This window comes from Ictalurus furcatus, chromosome 8 (genome assembly GCF_023375685.1).
Source record: "Ictalurus furcatus strain D&B chromosome 8, Billie_1.0, whole genome shotgun sequence".
In the NCBI taxonomy this organism is placed as follows: domain Eukaryota; kingdom Metazoa; phylum Chordata; class Actinopteri; order Siluriformes; family Ictaluridae; genus Ictalurus; species Ictalurus furcatus.
The window spans coordinates 20,028,921-20,055,187 of record NC_071262.1 but is presented as its reverse complement, the minus strand read 5'-3'; the positions used below and the strand labels follow the sequence as shown (position 1 = coordinate 20,055,187).

Sequence of the window (26,267 nt, the reverse complement as noted above, 5' to 3'; positions counted from 1 at the left end):
ATCCTAGGTATTTCTTTTTACTCATATAATTACGTTCTATAATATCAATAAATCATTTTACATCGTTTTCCTTCTATGGTTCCAAAATGTAAAGGATGATAAGAATTATAAAAAGTGCATTTAATACCGTAATAGTTCAGCCAACTCTCATTGGGAACCCTGATCAACCCTAATTTAGCCCCCAGTCTTTCAGTTGTGTGTCCTTTGTAACGTTTTAGTGTTAGCTGATGTGTAAGTGAACACGTGAGACTCACTGCTCTTCAGTTAAACATGATAAACTCTTCCCTCAGCCAATGATTCTTTTCTTTTTCCTACTTCTTATACACAAACTCAATAATGAGCTCGTTAAGGATGTCGGATTTATAGCTATTTAATTAGGTTTAACACAGGATCTCTGTAAATATCAACTATAAAAGATTTTGTTTTCACCCTGGAAAGCACACGCACTCGGAGAAGATGCGTTTATTGGTTCTAAAAAAAAAAAAAGAAGAAGAAGAAGAAAAGAAAAGTCATGATAATTACAACAATGTCATTTTGATTATTATACTTTGGGTTAAAAAAAAAAAATCATGCGCACATCATTGAATTCGTTTCATAAAGAAAGTAATTTCATATTGTTAAATTCCTAGGGCTGGAGGAGGAAACAAAAACACAAGCCATGCGTCTGTTGACTTCATTTAGCCTACATTGTGATGCGAAATAAATAAAACAATAAAACAATCCAGAACTTAAAAAAAAAAAATGCGCGCGCCTATTATTATTATTATTATTATTATTATTATTATTATTATTATTATTATTATTTTATTATTATTTTATTATTATTATTGATGTTGTTGATGGTGTTTTTGTAGTTTATTAGTATGTCGTTGTTTTACATGATAAACGCCGAGAAAGAAAATGATTGAAATTAAATTTTTAGCTTTAGGGTTCGCCCTTAATTGCAGCACATTTTACAGGCATTTTTGTATACAAATTAGTCTAAATATGGTTTTAAAATAATATTTAAGATAACTAAATAAGCCTGCATCGCATCGTGCAGTGTTAAATAAGTTATACGCAAAGAAGATCAGGCGAAAATAATTTTTAAATAATAATAATTAGGCTATTGTTATTATTTGTTTTACAGTCTAACGCAATATATATCAACGATGCAGTCCTTTAACCTTTAAAACTTTTCTTGCTTTAAACTGACTAAAGATAGGCTACCGTTAAAACAATTGCACTGCAATTATTTAGATTTTCTCATTGTCGGAAACTCAAAAATAATGAAGCTTTCCGACAACGAGAGCCTCGTTAAAAAGGCTACCAGATTTTATTTCCTATTTTTCTACGAGCAACAAGAATGTTCCTTCTTTACTTATACATTTTGAAAATGCCATAGTCATGCATGCATTTGAGAAAGTGACATTAAATCCAGATGAAAAATAAATTAGACATCAGTATTACAAAGACCCGAAATTTAGGTTACTTCAAGACGTTTCATTTTGAAGTGAAGCTACAAAAATGGAAAGCGATCGTGGGATACACTGAAAGAAAATAAAACCAAAACAAAGTCACAGAATTGTTATCCATCTACTTGACTATCATAAACACACACTCAGGCTTATTGAGGGTCCCTGTGTGATGTGGAGTGCGCAGGGAAGAGTGTCCTATACGCTGAAGAAAATGAATGAAGTGCTCCTCTCATCCGTCCCGAGCTCTGGCTCCTCCTCCTGCCTCCTCCATTTGCCTCTATTTGAGCCTTCTTGGCTCCAAAGAAAACAGACACACAAGTAAAGGAGCTACACCTCTCCTCCTCCAGCTTAACCTCCTCCTTCCTCGTCCTAGCTTCCTCTCTCTTTCTTCACTCCATTCAGAGAACTCGGCCTCTTAGAAACCATCCCACTGAGTCTTCTCTTTCCCTGTGCTTCGTACTTCACTCTTCATCCATCAGTATCTTGGTCTGCTATTTTACTTGAGAAGAAAAGTCTCACACTCATGGAGGCAGTGTTCATGCTGACGTTCATGTCTCTTAGTTTCAAATCTCAGCTATGAAATTTCACTGGACTTGATTTTTTTACTCAAAGTTCGCCTCGGATTCTGAATTCAGACTCATTCCTTGTCTTTCCATTTTGGAGCTGTTCTCCGAGGTGTGTGAGCCAGCCGCCATGGGCTCAGACGTACGCGACCTCAACACCCTCCTGTCTCCAGTGCCGGCCCTGCCAGCGGGGAATGGGAACTGCCCTCTGCCTGTCAGCAGTGCCCCTCAGTGGGCACCCGTGCTGGATTTCCATACTGGTGCCCCCTACAGTTCACTGGGCTCACACTCCTTCATCAAGCAAGAACCCACCTGGGGTTCCACAGACCCCCATGAGGACCCACACTGTGGCCTCAGCGCCTTCACCGTCCACTTCTCAGGACAGTTCACAGGTACTGGGGCATGCAGGTACGGTGCATTCGGAGCACCCGCTCCGAACCAGACCCCTACCAGCCAAAGTCGGATGTTCAGTAATGGCCCGTATCTGTCCAACTGCATGGACAGCCAGACTGGATCCAGGAACCAAGGTAAGGAAATAGCTTACTGTCACTCACACACAGACTGCTTGTGTGTCAGAGCTCTAACCTGACATGGTTTACCTTTTGTGACTCTCTTAAACAATTTCCTAATATAATAATGCTCTTGTTTAATAACAGATACACACTTTGCAACACTGACAGTCATAGAAGTCTGGATTGAAGATTTTACAAAGAATAGACTCTTTTGGTTGAAAATAATGGCCATCCATATATTAAAAAACCAAACAACAACAACAGCAAAATAGTAAAATTTGAGACACCTGAGAAAAACAGGCCACACAGGAACAGTAAGTTCCAAAGTCAGGTTAGGTCACTCATATTTAGCAATATGAAAGTATATATGTGCAAGGCCTTGGGCTTAATTTGGAAATGACCACAAAGTACAGGCCAAAAACCCCCCAAAACCCTAATTAAAATCAACACACAGTGTCAGGAATACACTGGTTTCAGAAAAAGTTCTCTCAGTGTGTTATACTTTATTGGTGTTGATGTTTTAGTGTCATAAACTTCATCCAGAAACCATATAGCACATATATCAGTATCAGTTCACTGAATTTGTTACTGTGATGTCTTGATTTATACAAAAAATAGAAAAAAAAGAAGAACATTTAGGGAAAGCCCTTCATCAGGGATCAATATGACAACCATGAACAACAGTAAAGCAAATGCATTCAGAAAGTTTGTTCTTCTTGTAGTCAAGTAGTGCTTGTGTGAGATTCCATCATGTTGAGAAACTATATTCTAAAAATGTACATAATTAATAAAATCCACTAGAGTGTAATGAGTTAAAACATCAGACAAACTAAAATCATAGCTTAATTCCCTGTTGTATTGCTAACCACTTACACAGTGCACTATTTCTGTCTCAGAGAATCTTAGCATGAAACATGTCATGTTTATATTAATAATCATGCATAAACATTTCATTTAACTATTCTCTATGAGTGATGTGACTACATCATAAATAATATAATAATGACTCAGGAATGACTTAAATCTACTGTCTTGAGCATAATAATAGCTTTTAAAATATTTGTAGGTATTACATTTTTATTAATTGGCTAGTTCTAAACTGTTAATGAGTTCTAAACTGTTAATGCTATTTTGATATATTAGTTATCTTTAATAAACATATCTCCTTAAATTTCAGTTAAAATATAATGTTTTAAAACAGACCTTTCATTTATAAATTGTGTTGAAAAAGTGTTATATATTAAAAGGAGATTCGACATGTTTATTCTACACTGATGACGCACAAATGGGAAAAAAAAAAACCAAAACCAAACCAACATTTGCTTGTTTTTTTGCTGACCGTCTGAACACGTCTTGCGTTGGAGTTGTTTTTTCTTCTTCTAGTATATCACACTCATATACAAGCATCACTAAACGTGCACTTTCGACAATTTCCAAACCTATTTACTGACATTTTTCTCAAATGCAGATGTTAGTTTTGTCACTGCTCCTACTGAAACAAAGTGTTTGTGACTGAAGCTATGTCCCAATAATGTATCCTCTTAAACAATAAGAAGACTTTTCAGTTAGTATCTTGATCCCAAAGGTAATCTAGGTCTGTTCTACATTATTATACATGCAAGAGAGCATGGTGAATGTTCTTATTGTATTATTCAGTACACCTGTCTAGAAGAAGCTTGTTTTCTTCACTCATTTATTCAAGTTTTTCCTTTAATTTGTCACCAATCTGTAGATATGTATTAGATACCTACCCGTCCAGTATGCTGTACACCCCAAAAATATGCATCATATAAATCTCAGTTAAAAAATAAACAAAGCTAAATCATTTGAAATATTAGTTTATTACCTGTAAAATATTTTATCCATTTTAATTATTCGGGTTTGACCATGCATTTGACCATGCAAAATTTTTTTTTTTTTTTTTTTTTTTTAAATACGCATTTGGATACTTTATGAAATGAAATTTAAACCTTGACCCAAATTGTGTCATGTTGAGTAGATGATGATGCACACAAAGTGATTAATGTTTATCTTTATTAAAAAACATTAGATGTGTTGCTTTTGGTCATGGGGAGTGTTGATAAAATTTCGGGAGTGCAGTAAGAAAACAGCCATTTCCTCCGAAAATGATGGATTTTATTGTGCAAAAGAGCTTTGTAATATTTGAACAAGCAGTATTAGGGAAAAAATTTAAATTACACATCATTCATCATCTGTAACCAACACACTTTCAGTTTGTTTATTAATTTATTCAGACTTAACATATGTAAACATATGGAATTTGGGGGAAAAGTCTGTTCTGAAGATCTGAAGTTCTCATATAGCAATTAAAAAAAAAAAAAGATTTTCATATTTTAACTAATATAGTTAACAAAAAATAATCAGTTTAGAGGGTTAATTAATTAATTTTTTTAATTAAGAAAAACACATTATATGACAATACTATATAATATAAATAACAATTAAAATTACACTTTTAATTGACCCAATGTCAAACACTATTGTTAAGTAAAATATGACATTTAAAGTATATATTTTTTAAGCCAGTTATTTTCAATTTTAATTTATGTAAATAATCTATAACTCTCATGTACTATACAAAACACATGTTGGTTAAAGTGATTCTAAATACTGTATAATAAAATGATACATTACAGTAATCACTATACTATAATTCATAATATTTATAGCAACCATTTTATCAAATAAAGTAATACACCTCAGGATGTAGCTGCACATCTGGAGTCATTTCACCCTAAAAAAATGTTTGATCCGATTCACCATGTCTCACACAATAGTCATGACAAAATAATAACACTACTGATGTACTTGACTTTATTTATTGATTACTTAAGAACTATTGAATTATATAGATATGCTCATATGTATAAAAGCCAAACCTCTATTTTATTTCCCATACATTACACAATCATAATCTATTCAATAAACACAAAACAGGTAAATAAGGATAAAGCATAAGGTGACGGTTTTATGTTTTCTACCATTAAGGGATTGTGAAGTCACGGAGTGAGTTATGGAGTGCATAAAATCCGACGAGTTCATGCCGGCAATACAGTGTGTGGTTTAGGATTTCCAAACCGCTCACATGTTAACCTTCGATAACATTTTTCGTGAATATTATAGTAACAGGTTTGGTAAAATGTTGCATACTTAACTACGTGTGTATAGTGTGAATAGATAAATTACTTGTTAAAGGAAAACTTGGACAAAAATGTAAATTACAAATTTACATCTACAGTCTTATCCTTACCTCAAATATAGTGAAGATGGGTTTAGTCTTTATTTACTTTTACTTTTCCTGTTTTTGGGGTTGGCTGACACTGACGTGCATTACTTGTTATCTACATTAACTTCGTAGCTTCAGTGAAAAACTTAAAAAGCAGATTCTAGACACCAACCATTTCTTGTCTGATGAACAATTTTTTCAGTTGTATTTTTATAGTTTTTTTTTTTTTTGGTTTACAGAAAAAAATTTAGAACACGTAATTTTTTGCTGAACCTTTCCTTTAATAGAATATACTAATACCAAAATGTCTGTACTAAAATGTATTGTATTAATCACCCACAGAGAAGGTCTATTTGTAATCAAATCTTAATGAATCAAATATTAAACACAGCAACACTTTTATTGTATTTCTTCAGTATTTGAACGCACTACACTGAAGAACAGTAGGCATACACTGTTGCGACAGGTAGTTTCGGCCAGGTAAATATAGGAACATTGGTAAAGCTCCTGTCTTTGGTGTAACCCCCCCCCACACACACATGTTAATGGGCAGCCCAGAATCTGACTCTCACACACACCATGGCTCAGGGTGCTCCTCCCAGTCTCCAGGGCCATCAGCGAGCCCGGTGGGGTGGAAGAGGAATGGTCCTCTTTAATGAGTTTCTCTGTCGTTCCGAGGTGAAAGTGGTTGTATGTAATTAATGAAGGCAGCGTTGGGATGTAGTGATTTACGAGGCCGAGGATGACCCGGGGTCACCCAAGGCATGATTCATACCCTAAACCCAGTGTCTGCTCTCAACTGTATCATCCTGCCCGGCGTTTGTTTGCACTCAAGGCACGATGTTCCCCCTCCAACCCTGAGTCAGGAGGGGCCAAGGGTCATTAGGGTATGAGAGGGTCATTACCTAACCATTAGCTACAGAGCAGGTCCTTTTATGTAGCACATTGAGCAAAACTAAAATGAAAAATATACTCAAAAATTATTTATCAGCCAAGATTTTTTAAAAAGGTTTTAGTGTATGTATATTTTCTTTTGGAGCTACAAGACAAATGTAGTTAACAAGTATACAATGTTAATCTCGCCCAAAACAATTTTTGTCAACTGTTAATATCTTCATATACATGTTTGAAATAATTGTTAAGCTACGCAGTACCATGTTAACTTGGCAACTAAATTATTTGGTAAAATAGCATTGATAATCCATATTTACAATTTGAGGCCAATGTGGAATTAAATTATGATTCACAAAATTTTCACTTCCTGTGTGTTGTTGAATTTTAACCTAATCTCTTTAGGTTAAAACTTTTTTTAAAGCCACTTCTTCACTGTTTCAATGCGTGTACGTAAATTGTCTTTCTCCAGGTTACGGTGCAGTTTCCTTCGATGGAGCCACGAACTACGGACACACGCCGTCGCACCACTCCTCACAGTTCCCCAACCACCCCTTCAAGCACGAAGACACCATCCCACAGCAAAGCAACATGGGTAAAAATCAGCACCAATTACAAAGTCTCTTATGAGTTTCGGTTCATCTGTACGAAATTCTATGCTCCGGCACGTACTTGCCGAACGTCTGAGTGTTTTTCCTTCGCTCAGAAGTCAAAGGGCAAACTCTGTCCAAATCAATCCAACATCAAGTTGCACTCAGACTCTTCCACTGACAGTAAATCAGTGTGCTTTTCTCTAGTAGTCTCGTGCACATAACATTGTGTTAAAGCGTAGATAAACACCATAAGAAACACCTTATCGGGCCATAATTCCAGTGGAGACCACCAAGCTGATGGCTAGTCAGAACAGCAACGTGAAAGCCCTTTTGTCAAGTTTAGAACCACCATGGGACCCATTTGCCTTTTGGGACCTGGCCGATTAAGGGCACCGATTCCTCATTTACACTTGCGAGCAAGAGGTCGGCCTGCTTTACGGCCTCAAAGAGAGCGAGGCCGCTGTTTTCATAAGTGCAGAGTGTACTCGGCTGCATCTCCCCAAATCCTCCCCGAGCTCAGATTCCCTCTCTGAGACCAACTTCACCACACACACACACACACACACACACACACTCTCTCTCTCTCTCTCACACATGCTTGCTCATGCACTTCATTAGAACAGCAAAGTTATGATACTTGAAGCATGCAGCCGAGAGCTTTTTTTTTCCACATGAGACTTAAGACATACAAAGTGTCCACATAGGGATCGTTCTTGTTAGTTACAAAAGACTTGACTTTCTAAATTAAGCATCGAGAGCTGAGTGAGGGAGCAGCCTGGAAATCTGACAATGTTTTAAGATGTTAAGATGAAAATCCCCAAAGCGAATTGTACTATTGGCTGAACCGTGTTATTTGTTGGGAAGTTGTTCCAAAGGCTTGATTTCAAGCACATTATTTTTGAGCTCAATAAATGTCTGTGTGCATATGGGAAGACACCGAAAGTTATGATTACTATTTCCCATTTTTAACAGCTCTGCATCTTGTGTTATAAGGTGAGCAGCAGTATCCTGTTCCTCCACCTGTTTACGGCTGTCACACGCCATCAGAGAGTTGTACAGGAAGCCAAGCTCTGCTCCTGAGAAATCCTTACAACAGGTACGATCATGAAAACCTAAATAAATAAAAAAAAGAACTTCTCCTGCCTGTTTATGCTGTCTTTAGTCTTGGTTAGTAAATGTTTATCAGTGTCTAGAGTGTAGTTACTTTTACAAAGTAACCATTTGTAATATTGAAAACAATAACAATAAAAAATATATTACAGCCACTGATTTGGATTAAAATGGGAATTGCGTCGTAGAAGTTCCTGGACCAAGCAGTTTCAGCTGGTCACAACCAAAGTAGTACTTTTCTACACACAACCTAGTGTCATAACCGTACACCTCCGAAGAGCTATCTAGAAGCTTCTGAGAAGGCTAGGCGATATATATCCTGAGCACACCATTAACGGCGAGGAAATTTACAGGCCTGTGTCAAGGGCCTTGTTTACATTGTACAAGTACTATCCTTTAGTATTATCCATTTACCGTTCAAACTTCTTAAAACTTAATATAAATATAAAATGTTTTCAAATCCAGCAAGCATGAAAACACTGCCCGATGTATGATATTATATGATTTATTAGACTTGTTATGCAACCAGTGAAGACGGGAAATTGAAATTCACCTCCAGTCATCTGTAAATAGTACAGGATATAAAACAAACAGGTAGCAATCAGCGGCTTTCTTTCAACCCCAGAAGGTCAGGTTAACACCAAGCATGCCCACTGCAGAGAGGAAGGAGGAAGTGATGTAAAAAGGAGCAATTAAAGGTTTATTTTGGAAAGGAATGCTATGTACAGATTTATATCATGGCCTATAAAATACTTGTTACTGTTTGGCTGGTGGGTGTTGACTATTTATTATATTATATTATATTATATTATATTGTATTATATTATGTAGCTCAAATATTTAATCGTTGTTTTGTACCCATGTTGGAATGTAACCATGACAACAAGCATAAATAATCGCATAAATAAAGGCTAGGTCTGTATTTATGCATTTGTATCACATTCCCTATCATGCTGCCAAACATAAATAAGGCTTGGATTTATGCAGAAAGTTGTTATTTATAGTTTTTTTATTTATAAGCAAAACATGTACAACCCCTTAATTATTTTGGCGTAAGTGAAATGTACAAAGTACAAAGTGCCAATATTATAAAATAAGATTCTTATTTTGAGGAGAAAACACAACTCTGCTTTATATTCTTTGCCTGTCTCACATGAATTATTTTCTGATTTTGGAACGTTCTGTTAGATAGCGCATGAATTATACTTGCCTTCCATTTTGTTTCACAGTTTGCACTTGTGTCTACTAAAGGCCTTGCTTCGTCTGTATGGATGAGATGATGATAAGACAACGACTTGATCATTTAATACAGAAATTACAAAACCTGATCTACTTTCCTACACAATTCAGTTCTCATCCTAGTCCACTCGATTAAGTCGGATCCACCTTAAGGTTGGAATTAAATTCTGTAGAAAGATCACTTTCCAGAAAAATGGTTAGTGTTTACTGAGTTAGCAGATATCACAGTACATGCCGTTCCATTTAAAACACTTAATATATGTCGATGAAATTGACCTATATGAGAATGTCAGCTCTTGTTCAAACACCGTTCTGAAAATAAACATTTCAAACATTTAAATGACAACATGTGAGATTTTGATTGATGGCACTTTACTACATCAAGGCTGGGTTTCTGTCCTACAGGCAGCAGCTCAAGCTCACCAGAGGTCAAGTGCTGAATAGTAGAATGTACCAGGCCAAGATAAACTGTCCTTTCCACCACTGGCTTCCACTTTTTAACCAGTCCTGAATTCCTTCCATCTGATAACCGTTCTCTGAGGAGTTCCCTCCACAGCCTGAGACGGCTGTGCGCTTGCTACCAGTCCAAAAAACGAGCTGTGGAATTCCTGAAATACTTCTGCGACGTTGTTTTGCAGCTCGGAAGGAACATAACGATTCAAAACAGCAGAATCAAGTCGATAGGCGAGCTTCCATTCTCTAGCTTCGTCTTCCAGTTCCCGCTCGGCATGTTGTAATAAACAGACTCCTCTCTGCTGGAGTTAAGGGGGAACTGGGAATCCTCAAATCAAAATGCTATGCAGCTTTTTTTTTTCCTAATCGAATGCCTGGTACCAACAGCTCTGTATTTACACAGCCTGAGCTCGGAGCTGCTGTTTTTAGTCGTTTCAAGGTGGTTGGAATAAAAACATGTCGAGTTATCAAAACCAGAGCCAAAGATGGGTCATTGTTGGTGTGTAAAGCATGAGGAAATCACAGAAAGTATAAACCACACAAAAATGAATTCCTGCCCCTCCCTACTGCAGGGATTTCTGCAAAAAAAGAAGGAGATAAGGGACACCAAGAGTGTTGCAATTAGGCCTTGTGTGTTGTTATAAATGCAGTGGTTTGTATTAAAACATTATCCATTAAAACTACACTTGTATCCACAAGTCAGGACATATTGCTAACATTATAAATGCTTAAGCAGTGCAGGCTGCATTCCAATAATGACGCCGAAGCTGCAGTTGTGTAGTTACACTGTACCAGGTACCAGCACACACCGGTGTACACTTCCAATGCCATGATGTCAGGGGAGCTGAAGATAAATCCAGACTATGTGTCTGATTAAGCACCTGGCAGAGTAACTAATGGTCCTCCAGTCAACCTCTCAATAACTTATGGCAGCTTCTTGTTCAGAGAAATGGTCTCATTTGATTAATTGATTATCCTGCTGGTCTGGGCAACCCCCTTCTGTGTGTGTGTGTGTGTGTGTGTGTATCTGAGAGATTCATTTGCTGTTACCCAGGATGCCCCTTTTCAAAACCATTTTTCATTCGCCAAAGTCTAGGTGTTTTTGACATACAGTGTACTCCGTACAGTGTTCTCCGTTCACTGTAGAAACAGTAAAATAAAACAAAACAAAGCAAAAAATAATTTGATCAAACACATTTACTTAAGTGTTGACTTGTGCTTGTCTAAACCCCAGCAGTGACAATTTATACCAAATGGCATCCCAATTGGAGTGCATGGCTTGGAACCCTGTCAACCCGCTGGCGTCCAGCATTAAGAGGTACGTGAAACTGACCTGATATCACAGGAGGAAATCATCCACATGGGGATTAGTGCATATTTTTCTATGAGTTCACTTGGGAACAGAAAAGCGTGGTCGGGGTGTGCCACTAAACCACATATCTGATCATTGACTCACAATGCCGACATGTCGAGCTGAAAAAATGTTGAGCTGTAAATCAGTATCTGGTAAAGTGACTTATTGTAAAGAAAAAAAACACAAAAGCAAACAAACAAACACGGAAACATTTTCATACCTTCTTTAACTTCAGAAATGTTTTGGCAATATAACAATAGCAGAATAATGAAGAACACAAAGTTCTCCATCAACTATGCAACCAAAGTTTATTTTATAGAAATGTAATATGTAAGGAATAAAACATAAGAGGGCATGGTGTTATGGGAAAATAATCAATGACATGGTGGGAAATTGATTATTCTCCTATAACAGTTTGTCCCAAAGTATTTTATTCCTCTTATACCACAGCAATTTTCCAACAATTACATCATACATTTATAATAACATTAAATGTTGTGAAATGTCAGTGAAACAAGTTAGCTCCTATTATTTATTACATTATATCAGCCATAAACAGTTGTTCCCTCAACAGACATGATTTTTTTCTCTCTTGAAGTTAAATTAAAAAATTTGACAAAACTAAAAAGACTATGATTTTCCTATCTCGAAAAACCTTAAAATTACAGCTTTAGCCCTGAAGTTAAGTGCTGACACTGGAGACTCATTCCAAAAATGTTAAATGTAATATGTAAGGAATATAACATATATGTTAAATAAACATCTCACAGAAGACATCATAATATCAACAATTGCACATTTTAAAATCTGAATATTTAGAGCATCCAACATACAAGTCTCTGTGTAAGCTGTTACTATGGAAACGATATTAGAACAAGCACATTAATATAAAGCTGTGATGTGCAGCCAGGACAACTCTTTGAGCTGCTGTTCTAGAAAATTAAGCAACACCTTCAGAAAATAGGATAAAATTACATCCTGGTCAAGTTCAAGTCCCAAACTGGTAAAATGACAATTGGAATAGTATATAATTTTATATAATAAAAAAAAGACCTTGCATCTGCCTGCCTCATTCTTTCATGCCAAAACTCAGTGCTCTTGGTTTGTGTGCGTGTGTATATGTGTTCACTCTGTTTTGTCTGGACAGAGAGTGATATCCGGCCATATATTTCCCCGTGGCACCATAGCCTTGAGCCGGCTGAGAGCCGGCCCATAGGGAGGAAGGGAGCACACTGGGGGAGTAGTGGAAGTGCATCGCTGCACAATGGGACAGCCTATCCTCCTCTGGGATGCAGCTGAGTATCCACAGCCCCCATCCTTCCAGGAGTAAAAAAAAAAAAAAAAAAAAAAAAAAAAGCAGACACCCTAGCATGTCCCTAGGGGATGGATACTCAAGTGCTGTTGATGCTGCTCTATCCAAATATGATCTCAGCCTATATCCATCCATCCGGTTGATCTCTTCATCCCTGGAAAAGCTTCACCTAGACATAGACATACAGGCAGAGCGTTTTGCTTGCGGCCGGAGCCGTTGAACGAATGAACTGTGAGAAGATTTATCACAGGATGCCGTTTTGCACTGTCCTTCGGTCTGGCTGGCTTTGCGTACGGACAGACAAAGAGAGCTTTATAGTTACCGTTTCACCCTTACTTAGTCAGGATATGGACATTTTTTAATAACTTTGGCTTGTGCAGAAAGAAAAGTAAAAAAAATTAGCTCCTTTTCAGAAAGTGATTGCTCTGTATCTACTGCTATGTTATCTCAAGATAGTGATAGTAAATGCTTGTTCCGGCTGTAAGACAAATCACAGGTTTATATTAATATGCTTATGCGTTATCATTTCTATAATAACAACTTATACACGGAATTGTATGTCAGGTTCCACATAAACGGGATGTAAAACATTTATAATTGTTAATACAATGAAGTTTTCTCTAAGGAGATGCTTAACATTTATTGAAAGAGTCTCCAGTACTGCGCTTTGGAACAGTCAGAGGTAAAGCTGTAAATTACCAGGACGGAGAATTTTATGTTTTACTGCTTTATGTAACATTTATTTAATGGTAACATTTGTACCATTTTTATAGGCGAGGAATGGTGAGGAAAGACTGTTTCTAGCTGCTATAACATAAGTGATAATAGAAACTAACTTTGTTTCACAGATGCTCCATGGCATTAAATGCTACTATGAATGAAAAAAAAGTGTCACGCTTTAATATAAATCTTGTTAGTGTTGGCAAATTGCTGTAGTATAAGAGGAATAAACAACATCCTCTATAACAGGAAGCCCCTGTTATAGAAGTGTTTTATTCTTTGTATATTTAGGAGATCAGAGAAAGGAAAAATAATTAAACTGTTATAGCTGAAAAAAAAGAGAAGAAAATAGCAATTATGTCAAAATACTATGGAATATGAAAGCTACTGTATATATGGTGTACAAAGGTGGACTAAGATGTATTCACTGCTTGATTTTGACTTTTGTTCTTGTGTTTTAAATTGCATACTTACTCTAGTTTATTCTAGAGTACACATAACTGTCCACTGTGTTCACACTGAGAAAAAAAATATGAACAATATGGTACAATCAATACAGCTGGATGATTAAATGTAGTTACCAAGCAGATTTCAACAGAAATCTGTCCCATCATGCACCACAAAGTGCAGATACTGAACATGGCTACCAGTACATATACATGCAAAGTATAAAGTAATCTGTTTAAAAGTAATTTTATGTGCTAATCTACATTAGTAGAGAGTAAATACTTTAAAGTATTTGGTCATGCTATGCAGTCAGAGACTGTGCAGCTTATAAATAGTGAGATGGGAAATGTCTGGGGTGAAACAGAGGAAACTTGTGCAAATCCCGGGTCAGAGAAAAGGCCAGTGTACTTTGGTTCAGGTATAAATTCAGGAGAGAGCAAGAGGCCCTTGGTTCACCATTCGTCTGTCTAACCAGCCCTACCTCGGATTGTTGAGGTGAATATATTGCACATTGGAGCAAAGAGCAATTTGCCCTGATGTCAAGATAAGTTATAGAGATGAGCCTCAGTGTTTTATAGCCAGTCTTGCCCTATATATGTCATCTAAACCCCACACAGTAAAGCACAAGGAGCAGTAAGAACGCATGCTATTCACACAAGGGAAAAAAAAATGAGGTGTGTAAAAAAGCTTTTCGGCAGGTGACATGTTGGTGTTTCACTTTTCAGCACATTCTTTACATGCCGTAAATCCACAACATGTATCAGCTGCTGATAAAATGCTGGAGGCCAGATTGCGTTCAAGTGTACTGACCAGAACATAATAGAAAAAAAAAAAATGCTGATCATAGGCATCATTCAATGATTAGACAGCGGAAAATTCCATAATAACAAATTTTGTTTTATTTATTTAAAGTAAGCAAGTAAGTAAATTTTATTTATAGAGCATGTTTAAAATCATGTCTGTTGACGAAAGTGCTGTACAAAGTGCTGTACAAAGTGCTATATACTGTATAAACAATTCTATAAATTCATGTAAAATGACTTGCTGATGTAGTTTAGAACACAGTATGACTTATTGCAGTCCATAAACATGAGCAATACTTCACTAAACCCTATAATGTTATAGTGGCAGCCATCTTAAACAGATGGAATATATATTTATATTTCTTTTCCTTATCCCAGTTTGGCATCATTATGCTCCTAAACTCCGCCTCCCAAAGTGTGAAGTTGGAATTGTGCTTAAAGCTGAAAGTCAAACTTGTGAATACAGACTATACAGACAGCTATTTTTTTTCTCTCAAAATAATTTCTTTAAAAATGAATTAATATATGAAGACTTGGACATTTTTGTGAAGAAGATTTTTGGAGAGATCAACTTCTGTTACTTGTCAGGCACAAAGCATGTGTCGGCTAATTGATTACGTTTTGGTTAAAATAGTGTATATGAATTTTTTCGTCAAACTATTTCTTAATAAAATTGAGAGAAATGTTAAATCAGTAGTGCAGGTTTTAAGAATTGAGAATTTCTAATGAGGAAAGTGTTATGTGTCTCCTTCTTACACAGTCATACAGCGGGTTATGAGAATGACCCGAGCACGCCCATGGTGTACAGCTGTAGCACCCAGTACCGAATACACACCCATGGGGTCTTCAGAGGAATTCAGGTCAGTACACACACATACACACTCTACAGTACAAATAATGCACAATGCATTATTGATCATACCATTACAGACCCAGACAACTAAAGATGTAACTGTTTACAGAGCAATGTCATTAAATCCATATAATTTACATGTATGTATACATTATATCCATATAATTATATGAATATAATGTAAACACATTATAAAAAAATGTGCAGATATAAAAAAAAATGCTTGCCACATTTTCCTAATGTGTAATGTGGCAATGTACAGTATTAACTAACATTATTCTAAGGATTATTCGTTAATTAAAATAGCTAGTTATGTTAGCTGCTGTGTGTTTTCTGACCTGCAATGGCACTCTGCTATAAACTGAGATGGCAAGACATTCACATTTCAGTCATTTCAGTCCAATATCATTCAGAACGAACTGGAATACTTTGGGTTTTCCCACATTTGCTAATACAAGGCCAAGGTCAGGGCAAGACACAAACACACACACAGACACACAAACATACAACAAGCACACACTTGTGCTTGTGCACATTCTGCATTCACACTCGGCCTCTGAAACTCCACATGTACACTCTACTCTAACGTAACCACACCACAAAAGAGCATGCTTAAAAAGGCGACGAGTGATAAAGCAGACCCGAATGAACGAGTAAGTGAAATGAACAGCAAATAAATAATAATAAAGCCAGGGAGAATGGCTCTGACGCAATGAGAAGGTTGTGTGAGAGGAAGCAGGAACCTGCCAGAACATTTGTGACACTCAAAAGGCATTTTTAGATGAGAGAAGAGAACAGGAAATAAAAAAAAAAGCTCCATTAGAAACAAAGCTACAGTTTCCATTTGCAACCACATGCTAATAAATCATTAGGTCTTAATTAATGTCTGTCAGTCTTAAAGCAGTGCTAGCAGAGATTCTCCAGAGCGGAGCTAGTTCCTCATTGAGAAGATTGTTAAAAAAAATCCCCCTGAGTGTTTTAGAAAGCATTAAGCAATGCAGCTTAAGTTTAAGTATGCTATTTTCTGTAGTAGATATGTTGTAAGAATTAATCACACACCATCATGCACTCTAAGCAATAATAATAATAATAATAACAATAATAATAATAATAATAATAATAATAATAATAATAATAATAATAATGAATCTTAATGAGTACTGAATATAGAACAAGCTGTATAAGCTTGTACTTGACTGACCTTACTATACACACTATAAAAAAAATAGCACTCTAGCACAATAGTCATGTTGGTAACCGTGGCATAGACCGGTGTGTTATCATTCCCATGGGGTCAATAGATGAGTCTGGCAGCACAGCCATAAAACACTTTAGTAATTTACTTATCAGTAGCATTTACCACACATTCATTACCACATCAGCGTATAGAAAAACGCCATTATGCTAAGCGCTAGCTAATTAAGAGCAGATGGGCCCTAACGGTGGGCAAATGAGGGGTGGGGGAGAGTGGCCATGGGATAAGGTCGGCCTAACATCCGTGACTAACAGCTCCCATTTGGCGGTGGGCATGGATGAATCCCAGTGATCATTTCACAGCTAATTTTGCAATAATGAGCTCTTGGTGTGCAATATTTTTGGTTCTATAGCTAGCCTGAGTCCTGAAGGGCAGCAAGACTTTACCACTTTAACAACAGCCATGAGCTTTAGAATAAACCATGAAAATGTTCTTTTCTGTTGATCATGGTTAAATATTTTGCTGTAGGATGTCCGAAGGGTCCCCGGCATTGCTCCAGCCATCGTACGCTCCGAGACGAACGAGAAGCGGCCGTTCATGTGCGCATATCCAGGATGCAACAAGCGCTACTTCAAACTCTCTCACCTACAGATGCACAGTCGCAAACACACAGGTACCAAGAGCTTCAGAAAGAGACGTGTGTGGTTCTTCAGATCAGAGGTTCTCAAAGTTTTTACAGTCAGGGACCACTTTATTTGAAAAATCTTTTTACAAACAAGCTACTGAAAAGTTAGGCACATTATTTTAATGTGTACAATAACGCATTTATATTTATTGGAGTTTTTCCATTTCTGAACTTTCTACCCATTTTCATTTAAATTATCATTAGATTTTGGTTGACGTCATTATTAATGGTAGGTGGTGATTTACACCGCAAAAACTAAAAAATCCCAGACCCCCAGGGATCACCAGACCCCACTTTGAGAAACATGGCTCTAGGCAACACTCATGATCACAGAAAGTACATTCCGTGTATCTCCAATATAGATAGAGACTTTCCTGTACTGCATAATTTTGTGTTTTCCCTGCACATAAACACCAGATCAGGCTTTGGTTCTGTTCCAACTCCCAGTCTGAGTCAGATAATCAAGACCAATGTAATGCTGATTAACCACAGATTCAGAAAGAGAGCCAAACGTTCGGACTTGCTGTGTGCTTTTTAGATTATTTAACCACCACACAACATGCTGATGCTTTTGACACCCGAAAACTGAAAAAATAATTCCCATTAGTCACAGGTCCAGTAAGAATGGTACCAACAAGAGCAACACCACACACATAGACAACACCACACAATGATACCTTCAAATAGTTAAATTGTTTTGTTGGTGCTGTTTGTGTTGTCATAACACAATTTTACTTGTGAATCTGACAAACAATTAGGAATATAAACTAGACAAAAAAGGCACTGTGATTTTATGTCTCACATGCAGCATAAATAAATCAATATGCATTTATTTGATTATTTCTGATTCTATGAGATGCTGATTTAACAGCCATGTTGGTCAGTTAATAACATGACTACATTGTTTTTGTCTTTTTTTTTTTTTTTTTAAAAAAAAAAAAAACAGAAATAAGTCAAAATTAAAATCTTTACTGTGAAACATTTTTTGTTTGTTAATTCTGTCAATGATCCTTTTTTCCACAAATTTTGCTGACCCTAGTATGTTGTTGAATTCTCTATTCTGATTGGATTGATTCAGATGTTGATTCATTCTCTGTAATAGCAGTTCTGACAGTTAGTTTTCCAGACAGTTTTCTTTTCTATAGTAAAAACTTACACAGAGACTAGAATGGTGGATGCTACATATAAACAGTTCTTTCTTCTTCAAAAAGGATGAAATCATTGATATGGTTACACAATATTAAATGTAAGTACACTATATGGCCAAAAGTTTGCGGACACCCGACAATCACACCCATGTTTGCTTGTTGAACATCCCACTGCAGATTTAGTCCTTCCTTTGCTGTTATAAGAACAAGAGCATTAGTGAGGTCAGGCACCGATGTTGGGTGAGGAGGCCTTGGGTGCAGTCAGCATTTCAGTTCATCCAAATGTGTTCAGTAGGGTTGAGGTTAGGGCTCTCTTGCAGGACACTCGAGTTCTTCTACTCCAACCTTGGCAGACCATGTCTTCATGGAGCTCACTTTGTGCACAGGGGCACTGTGATGCTGGAACAGGTTTGGGCCTCTTAGTTCCAGTGAAGGGAAATTGTAATGCTACAGCATACAAAGACAACTGTGTGCTTCCAACTCTGTAGCAACAGTTTGGGACCATGTGTGTGTTGAGGGCGCGATGTTCAATTGTAGGGTATAAAAGGTCAAAAGACATGATTCTTAAATAAATGTCAATAATTGTTAGAGTTGTCAAATTGCTTTGGTATACAAGGAATAAAATACTTTGGGAAGTGCTGTTTTTGGGAAAGTAATCAATTTTGGGGTGGTAACACTCTGCTTTGTGTTGGGCCACATTATACCAAATCACAGATGATTATTTTAATATCACAGCACACCCTAAGTATTTTATTCTTTACATGAAACCAGCCAATCAAACAAAGTCACTGTGACCATTTCAGTTGTTGGAATAGATGAAGTTGGTGATAAATAAAGTACTATTGGTTGCTGTTAAGACTGCTTCTTGTTTTTAAAAGTGAATTGAAAAAGCACTTCGACTGTGATTGTGTTGCAGGTGAAAAGCCATACCAGTGTGACTTCACAGACTGTGGCCGGAGATTTTCCCGCTCAGACCAACTGAAGAGACATCAGAGGAGACACACAGGTTTGCTTCATGCATCTTCATCTGTCCTGTCCTCTGTTTCCCTTTTCTTCTGCCTTTCAGTTTGCTCTTTACACCAGAGAAAAGATACCAGTCAGCACAATCCTTATGGTTCAAGCCACAGATTAAGAATCTGTGATAAACAGCTTATATTTTATTTTCAAAATGACTCATTCCTTATGGCACTTGTGTATATTATCTGTAAGCCATTAATGCTAATACAAATGACCCTTTGCTTGCAGAAGAACACTGATGGCACATAATACAGTCTAACATGATGATATAACACAGTCGGTTGTCAGCATGAATGTTTAGAAATGTGTCATAACGTGTGAGAAAATCTGTGAGAAAGTGTCAGAGCTGAAGATGGCGACGTTTTCCTGATTCACTGCCTGTTGCAGATGGATTGCTACTAGCAGGACATGCTCTCACATCATCCATCCAGTGTTAGAGAGATGTAGTGCTTCACTTCTAGTCCTCTTGCTCTTAGAAGGGATTCCCTCCTGGCCTCTACTGTAGCCTATACTCTTTCTCTCTTTGTGTGTTTGTGTGTGTATGTGCGTGTGTGTATGTGTGTGTGTGTGTGTGTGTGTGTGTGTCTGTATATGTGTGTATGCATGTAGGTGTTAAACCTTTCCAGTGTGAGACATGTCAGAGAAAGTTCTCACGGTCAGACCATCTTAAGACCCACACCCGGACTCATACAGGTAAAACAAGTGCGTAAACTTTTATTTTTTCATATCTTTATCCACTCTTTTCAATTGTTATCTAAGAGGTCATAAGTTAGTAAAATCCTTCATTTTTAAATAAATAATTTAATGTTTTTATTTATTTATTTATTTTGGGAAATCTTGACCTCCTTAAAGTCACCCTTAACTTCCTAAAATCTGTTTGGAAAGTGCAGAAAAGTGTGATGTTTCGAGTTAATATTGAACACTCAAAAGACAAGTGTTATTGCATCATAAAATACAAGAGCCAATCAAGTTCCAGTATACAAATACAAGCAATGCATCATCGATTTCTCAAGGAAAAGGTGGATACTCTATATGTAAGCTTGAGTTTTCATTTAGTGTATTCATTGAAATTGGCTTTTTATTACACGGATAAAATGAGTGGCAATTTTTTTGTTGTCTAATTACATTTTTTGTGGAACTGCCATGCCAAGTGATTCATTAATTTAAAATTAATTTGAAATTATGATTTCGAAAAAGTTTTGAGGGTGACTTTAAGATTTTCCTTAGCAAATTCATCTTCCTTGAGCTCTGATCTAAGCTCTTACTCTGATCTAAAATGCTGTTCTCTCTTACCACAGGTGAGAAGCCTTTTAACTGCAGGTGGCCAAACTGCCAGAAGAAGTTTGCCCGATCTGATGAGTTAGTCCGGCACCACAACATGCACCAGAGGAACCTGACCAAACTTCAGCTGGCCATCTAAAGACCCTGCTGTCATGAAAGCTGCATCTGCTGTCAGATATATTCCAGTCCTGCAGGTCTTGGCTCTGCATGTGTGGCTCTAAAACAGCTCATGAAGGCCCTGGTATTTAGTTGATGAATTAAAAAATATGATAAACTGCAGTGTTTGCAGCCTGCAACTTCTCTATGACTGGAGATTGAACTTTGCGTTGTTCTAGGATTTACTTCATCTGCCCGAAGTGTGATATTCAAAAGAACCTTGTGAACTTGTGTATTTGACACATGATAAGATTTCCATTTAGATGATTCAGGTCTCAAGAACACTGTTGCTAGGTGACAGTTAAATATGGCAGGCGAGCATAATGCCAGCTAATGACTCAAGCTATGATTTAGCTAGCTGGCATGTAGCCGTTAGGTCTTTGCGAAAGGTTGAAAATGCACAGTGAGAGCAGAACCAAGATAAAAACGACTGGAATGTAAACATTTTCCTCAGAAATGTTTGTAATTTATTATAAAAAGGCTCACTAAAATTACACTGTGATTACACTCAGTGTTTGCAGCAAACAGAACTTCCATGGATTCCACCATGCTGAGAAATGTCAACGGGGTGGACAAATCATAAATCTCATTATCAAATAAAATGTCTCATTTTAATTGTGCAAAAAATGAACTGACTATGCTAAAAATGATAGATAACATTATGTAATAACAAATTAGTTAGCTAGTTAGTTGTATTTCATCTGTGAAGGCTAATTTACCTGACTAGTAAAAGCTGATGTGTGTAGTTCAGCAGGTGGTGGAATTCAGAACAAGTAGTGAAAGCACAGAGGTACCTTGAACAGCCATGAAGCTCAATTTGTTTAAATACACATAACAAATATGAAGTTTTGTATTGAAAAAAAAAAAAAATCAGTATTGAGAGGTTATTTTTTTCTCTGCCTGTTGAACAAATTAAGAAGAAAAAAAAAAAGAATAAAAAACTAATAGCCAGTACATGAAATTGGCTTGGCTAGTGTTTTGTCCACCCCTCACATACTGCAGGAATGGGCTGTTCATGTGAACACACAGCCTTGTTTAAATGCTGAATTATTAATAAGACCAGTTGTATGATAATCATGTTGATTTGGACAGTGGAAGTTAGTCTTAGAAGGGCACTTAGACCCAACAGCGCAACTCCAAGGACATTTCAGTACCAGCACTGAAAGCCCTTTTACCACAGAGGACATAACCATGCCCTTGCTAGTGCTGTCGAGATGTATAATAATATGTGCACGTTATATTTACTATACTAGCTCCTAGGAATTTTTAGACTAATTTATTACATTCTCTTGTAAATTAAGATCTCTTTTAATAAACTGAGCATTCATTTCCTCCCACATATTCAGAAGCCCACTTCATTATGTCACAATTCCAACGTTTGTATTCATGGACCAATCATAAAGGTATAACCCCTGAAACTTTTGTCTGTCTGCTCTGTAAATAGTGTCTCTCTGTAACCATCAGGAGTTAAATTATGAGTAGGTCACACTGGCTATGTGACTATGGTTTGTGGTCAAGTTGTAAATTTTACTGTCGCTCCACAGCTGGAACATGAAATAAATAGCTTCATTTTGTGGAAAATGTGACTCACATTAGCAAAGACAGGAAATGTGAAAACTACTCGGATGGAATGGTTCTGTTACTTAAACTGTTTTATCTGTATCAAATGAATATATGCAGTATGTTATTGATAACCTTTTTTATAATTAAAGTGTTGATGGCAGTAAAAATGTCTGTGTGTGTGTGTGTGTGTGTGTGTGTGTGTGTGTGTGTGCTTGCTGTGGGGTTTCCTCAACCAAAAATAAGAATCCTGCTACTTTTCAATAATTTACATCGCTAAAGGTTGGCTAAGGTTAGGAGTCACACTGAATTATCATTCGTTCTGAAACTAAGAATAAAAAATCCAAGAAAAATTCCAAACATTAAAAGTGTTCATTAAAGCAGACTAAGGCTACATGGGTGTCTTTGGACCTCAAGGCATTTAAAATGCTTAGTAATGCGTTTATGGTGCAAGCACTTAACCTGAATATAAAACATAAATACAGTACATATAATATTCTTAAAAAAAACTATTATTCATATTTAATTTAATGAAATGAAGTTAATTTCTTGTCTAATGTGGAATGTGTTTGAGGTATGAGTGGAACATGTAGACAATCATGTTAGCCACCAAATATTTGTTTAGTAGTAGTAGTAGTAGTAGTAGTAGTAGTAGTAGTAGTTGTAGTAGTAGTGTATATAACTACTGAAATTAAATATTCATAGAATCTGACTAAAATGTTCTTTAGTAGGAAAGTTAATTTATTATTATTAAAAAAAATATATTGTGTATTGTAATGGTGGAGCTAATTAAGAAAGTAGCCAATACCATGTAGGAATAAAAACACACATAGTACAACAAAGTGGGAAAATTTTTTATTATTTTAATAAAAATTATTAATGCCGTTTAAACAAAAATGTAGAAATAAATTATTTAATATGTTTACAGGTATTATGAGATCTACATACATTTGCATACAATGAATATAATTCAAAACATTTATTGATATGGCCAGTAGTTGTCTTTCTCTTTACATTGAGTATCTACAATTCAGAATATCATAAAGCTCCTTATAATCTTTCAGTAACAAGACTCTTTTTTTTCGGGTTTATATATTTTTTTTGTTTAATTTTTTTATTATTTTTTTATTATTTATTTATTTATTTATTTATTTTTAAATATGCACTCTGTCCTCCAGCTTGAATTTTTCTGTTTGCCCCCTGAGCTATGACCTGATTGGTTAAAAAAATGTTCAGCTTTTGAAAACAGCACCATTTTCCCTGACTTGTGGCCACATGATTTGCCACATGATTATGTGTAAATTAGTCTGTGACTGAGGAAGATTATCACACTAGTTTGGGTTACTATGACAATACAGCGGCATAATGAACGTAATTCCGATACATGAAATAAAATGAGAAGCTGTTTCTGCTTGAAACTGTCTGTATTGTTTTTAATTTTATTTCCCAAACATCCATATAAAGAAATTTAAAAAGTCTTGAACACTAGAAATTAAACTCTGGCATTTATTTTGATGTGAATCAAACAATCATTAAACATTGCAAACCACACACACAAGACTCACACAATAAAACATTTCACTGAAAGTTCTGCTTTGCACAATTTTACTGGTTTCCACTTTTCCTAGAGAAATTTTTAGAGGAAATTTATTTTTAAACACTTGGTCCCCGTGTAACTTTCTCCATCTGCTGAGAACACATGGCAAGCTTAAGGAGCACAGGATTATAATAACTGAGCTAATACAGAAAAAATATATATATATTGTCAATCCATCATTCACCGTTTTTCCTTATCTCTACTCAAATTCTTTTGGATTTCTCGGCTGCGCCGGGACTCGAAACAAAGCAAGGTAATAAGAAGAAAGACTGCTTCTATTTTAGTGTTGTTTTTCTAACTTACAGAATACTTTACTATGACTTTTACACACCCCAGAAAAGTTGCAGTACATCAGAGTTACATAAGCGGTAACAAAAGGCTCTCTTCAAAAGCACATACTTTGCATTAAAGCTGCAGCTTTGGGAATGTACTGATTATATTTCATCCTGGGCCAGAGCGCTAGCTGTGAACGTCTAGCTCTGCTCTTCCTTCAGCAATTTGCTTGGCCCCCGGTGCTCTGTAAATTAGCAAGCCTCTCCACCCTATTACTCAGACGGAAAAGCCCCGCTATATCTCAGAGTGACAGTGCTTAATCTCTGTCCCAGATTTGGCCTGCTTGGCCTTTGAAGGCGAGGAGGCTGCTTTGTGTAACTCTGCCTCAGTCCACTCGTACTGGACACTCTGTTCAAACTTGCCACTTCAATTGAAGGAGCAATTGGTCTTGTTACAATGTACAAATGTGGATCTTTAAAGAGGGGGTGGATGAGCAGATGAAACGCTAACACTGAGGAACGGTTTGGAATGACCATGAGCAGAGAGTCTGGACTTTGTGAAAGATGGCAGAAACAGATCGTGCTTTCATTTTGTTCAACTTATGAACTTGAATTCCTTGCCTAGAAAATCATGTTTTAGAGTCATAATACGGCAATAATTAAACACATTTAGGTCCTGCTTATGAAGTAAATCTTCAAGCATTAGTAGGAAAAGTTCAGAATGCTGTATAACATCACAATCCCATTATGTATAGTAAGTAAAATACATCTAATGCTTTCATTACAGAAGGCACACTGTATTTAAAATACTGATACAGATACTCAAACCTTGAGTATCAGCCAATACTGATATTGTTTCTTTTTAAAAACTAGTAATTCAATAAATAAGTTTTAAACTGAAGAACTTCACAGTTAACTTCACTGCTTGACACAAAATCTCTTATATAATCTCTCTCTCTCTCTCTCTCCCATATATATATATATATATATATATATATATATATATATATATATATATATATATATATATATATATATATATATATATATATATATATATACATACATGCATACATACATACAGTGGGGGAAATAAGTATTGAACGCGTCAACATTTTTGCAGTAAATATATTTCCAGTGAGGCTATTCACATGAAATTTTCAGCAGACTTTGGTATTAACTCAAGAATCCGGTAATATAAAGAAACCCAAACAATAAAGTCTATAAATGAAATCATGTGTAATAAAGAGGAATGACACAGGAAAAAAGTATTGAACACACTAACTGAAATTTATTTAATTCTTAGTGGAGAAGCGTTTGTTTGTAATGACAACTTCAAGACACTTCCTGTATGAAGAAATTAATAGGCCGCCGTATTCGGGTGTGATTTTGGCCCATTCTTCTAAACATATTGTCTCTAAATCTTGTTCAATTGGATTCAAGTCAGGTGATTGACTGTGCCATTCTAACACCTTGATTTTTTTTCTCTGAAACCAATTGAGAGTTTCCTTTGCTGTATGCTTTGGATCGTTGTCATGCTGGATGGTCCACCCACATCTCATCTTCATCATCCTGGTGGATGGCAGCAGATTCTTCTCAAGAATCTCCTGGTAAAGGGCTCCATTCATCGTTCCTTCAATTATATAAAGTCTGCCATTACTATCTGATGAAAAACAGTACCACACCGTGATGCTTCCACCTCCAAACTTCACTGTTGGTACAGTGTTTTTAGGGCGATGTGCAGTACCATTTCTTCTCCAAACATGGTGTGTAGTATGACAGCCAAAAAGTTCCATTTTGCT

General features: G+C 36.4%; 1 protein-coding gene across 2 annotated transcripts; it reads left to right on the top strand.

The window, feature by feature from the left end:
* The first annotated feature begins 1,895 nt into the window (after positions 1–1,895).
* On the top strand, positions 1,896–21,988 carry wt1a (WT1 transcription factor a). 2 transcript variants are annotated; one of them, XM_053631364.1, is made up of 9 exons: positions 1,896–2,547; positions 7,143–7,265; positions 8,257–8,359; positions 11,300–11,383; positions 15,462–15,561; positions 17,278–17,422; positions 19,499–19,588; positions 20,209–20,292; positions 20,898–21,988. In XM_053631364.1, exons 1-9 carry the CDS (start codon positions 2,151–2,153, stop codon positions 21,017–21,019), a joined length of 1,248 nt encoding a protein of 415 aa, XP_053487339.1. In that variant the 5' UTR covers positions 1,896–2,150; the 3' UTR covers positions 21,020–21,988. The 2 variants fall into 2 exon arrangements, with proteins under 2 accessions (XP_053487339.1, XP_053487338.1); XM_053631363.1 differs by having other exon boundaries at positions 20,209–20,301.
* Positions 21,989–26,267: the final 4,279 nt, after the last annotated feature.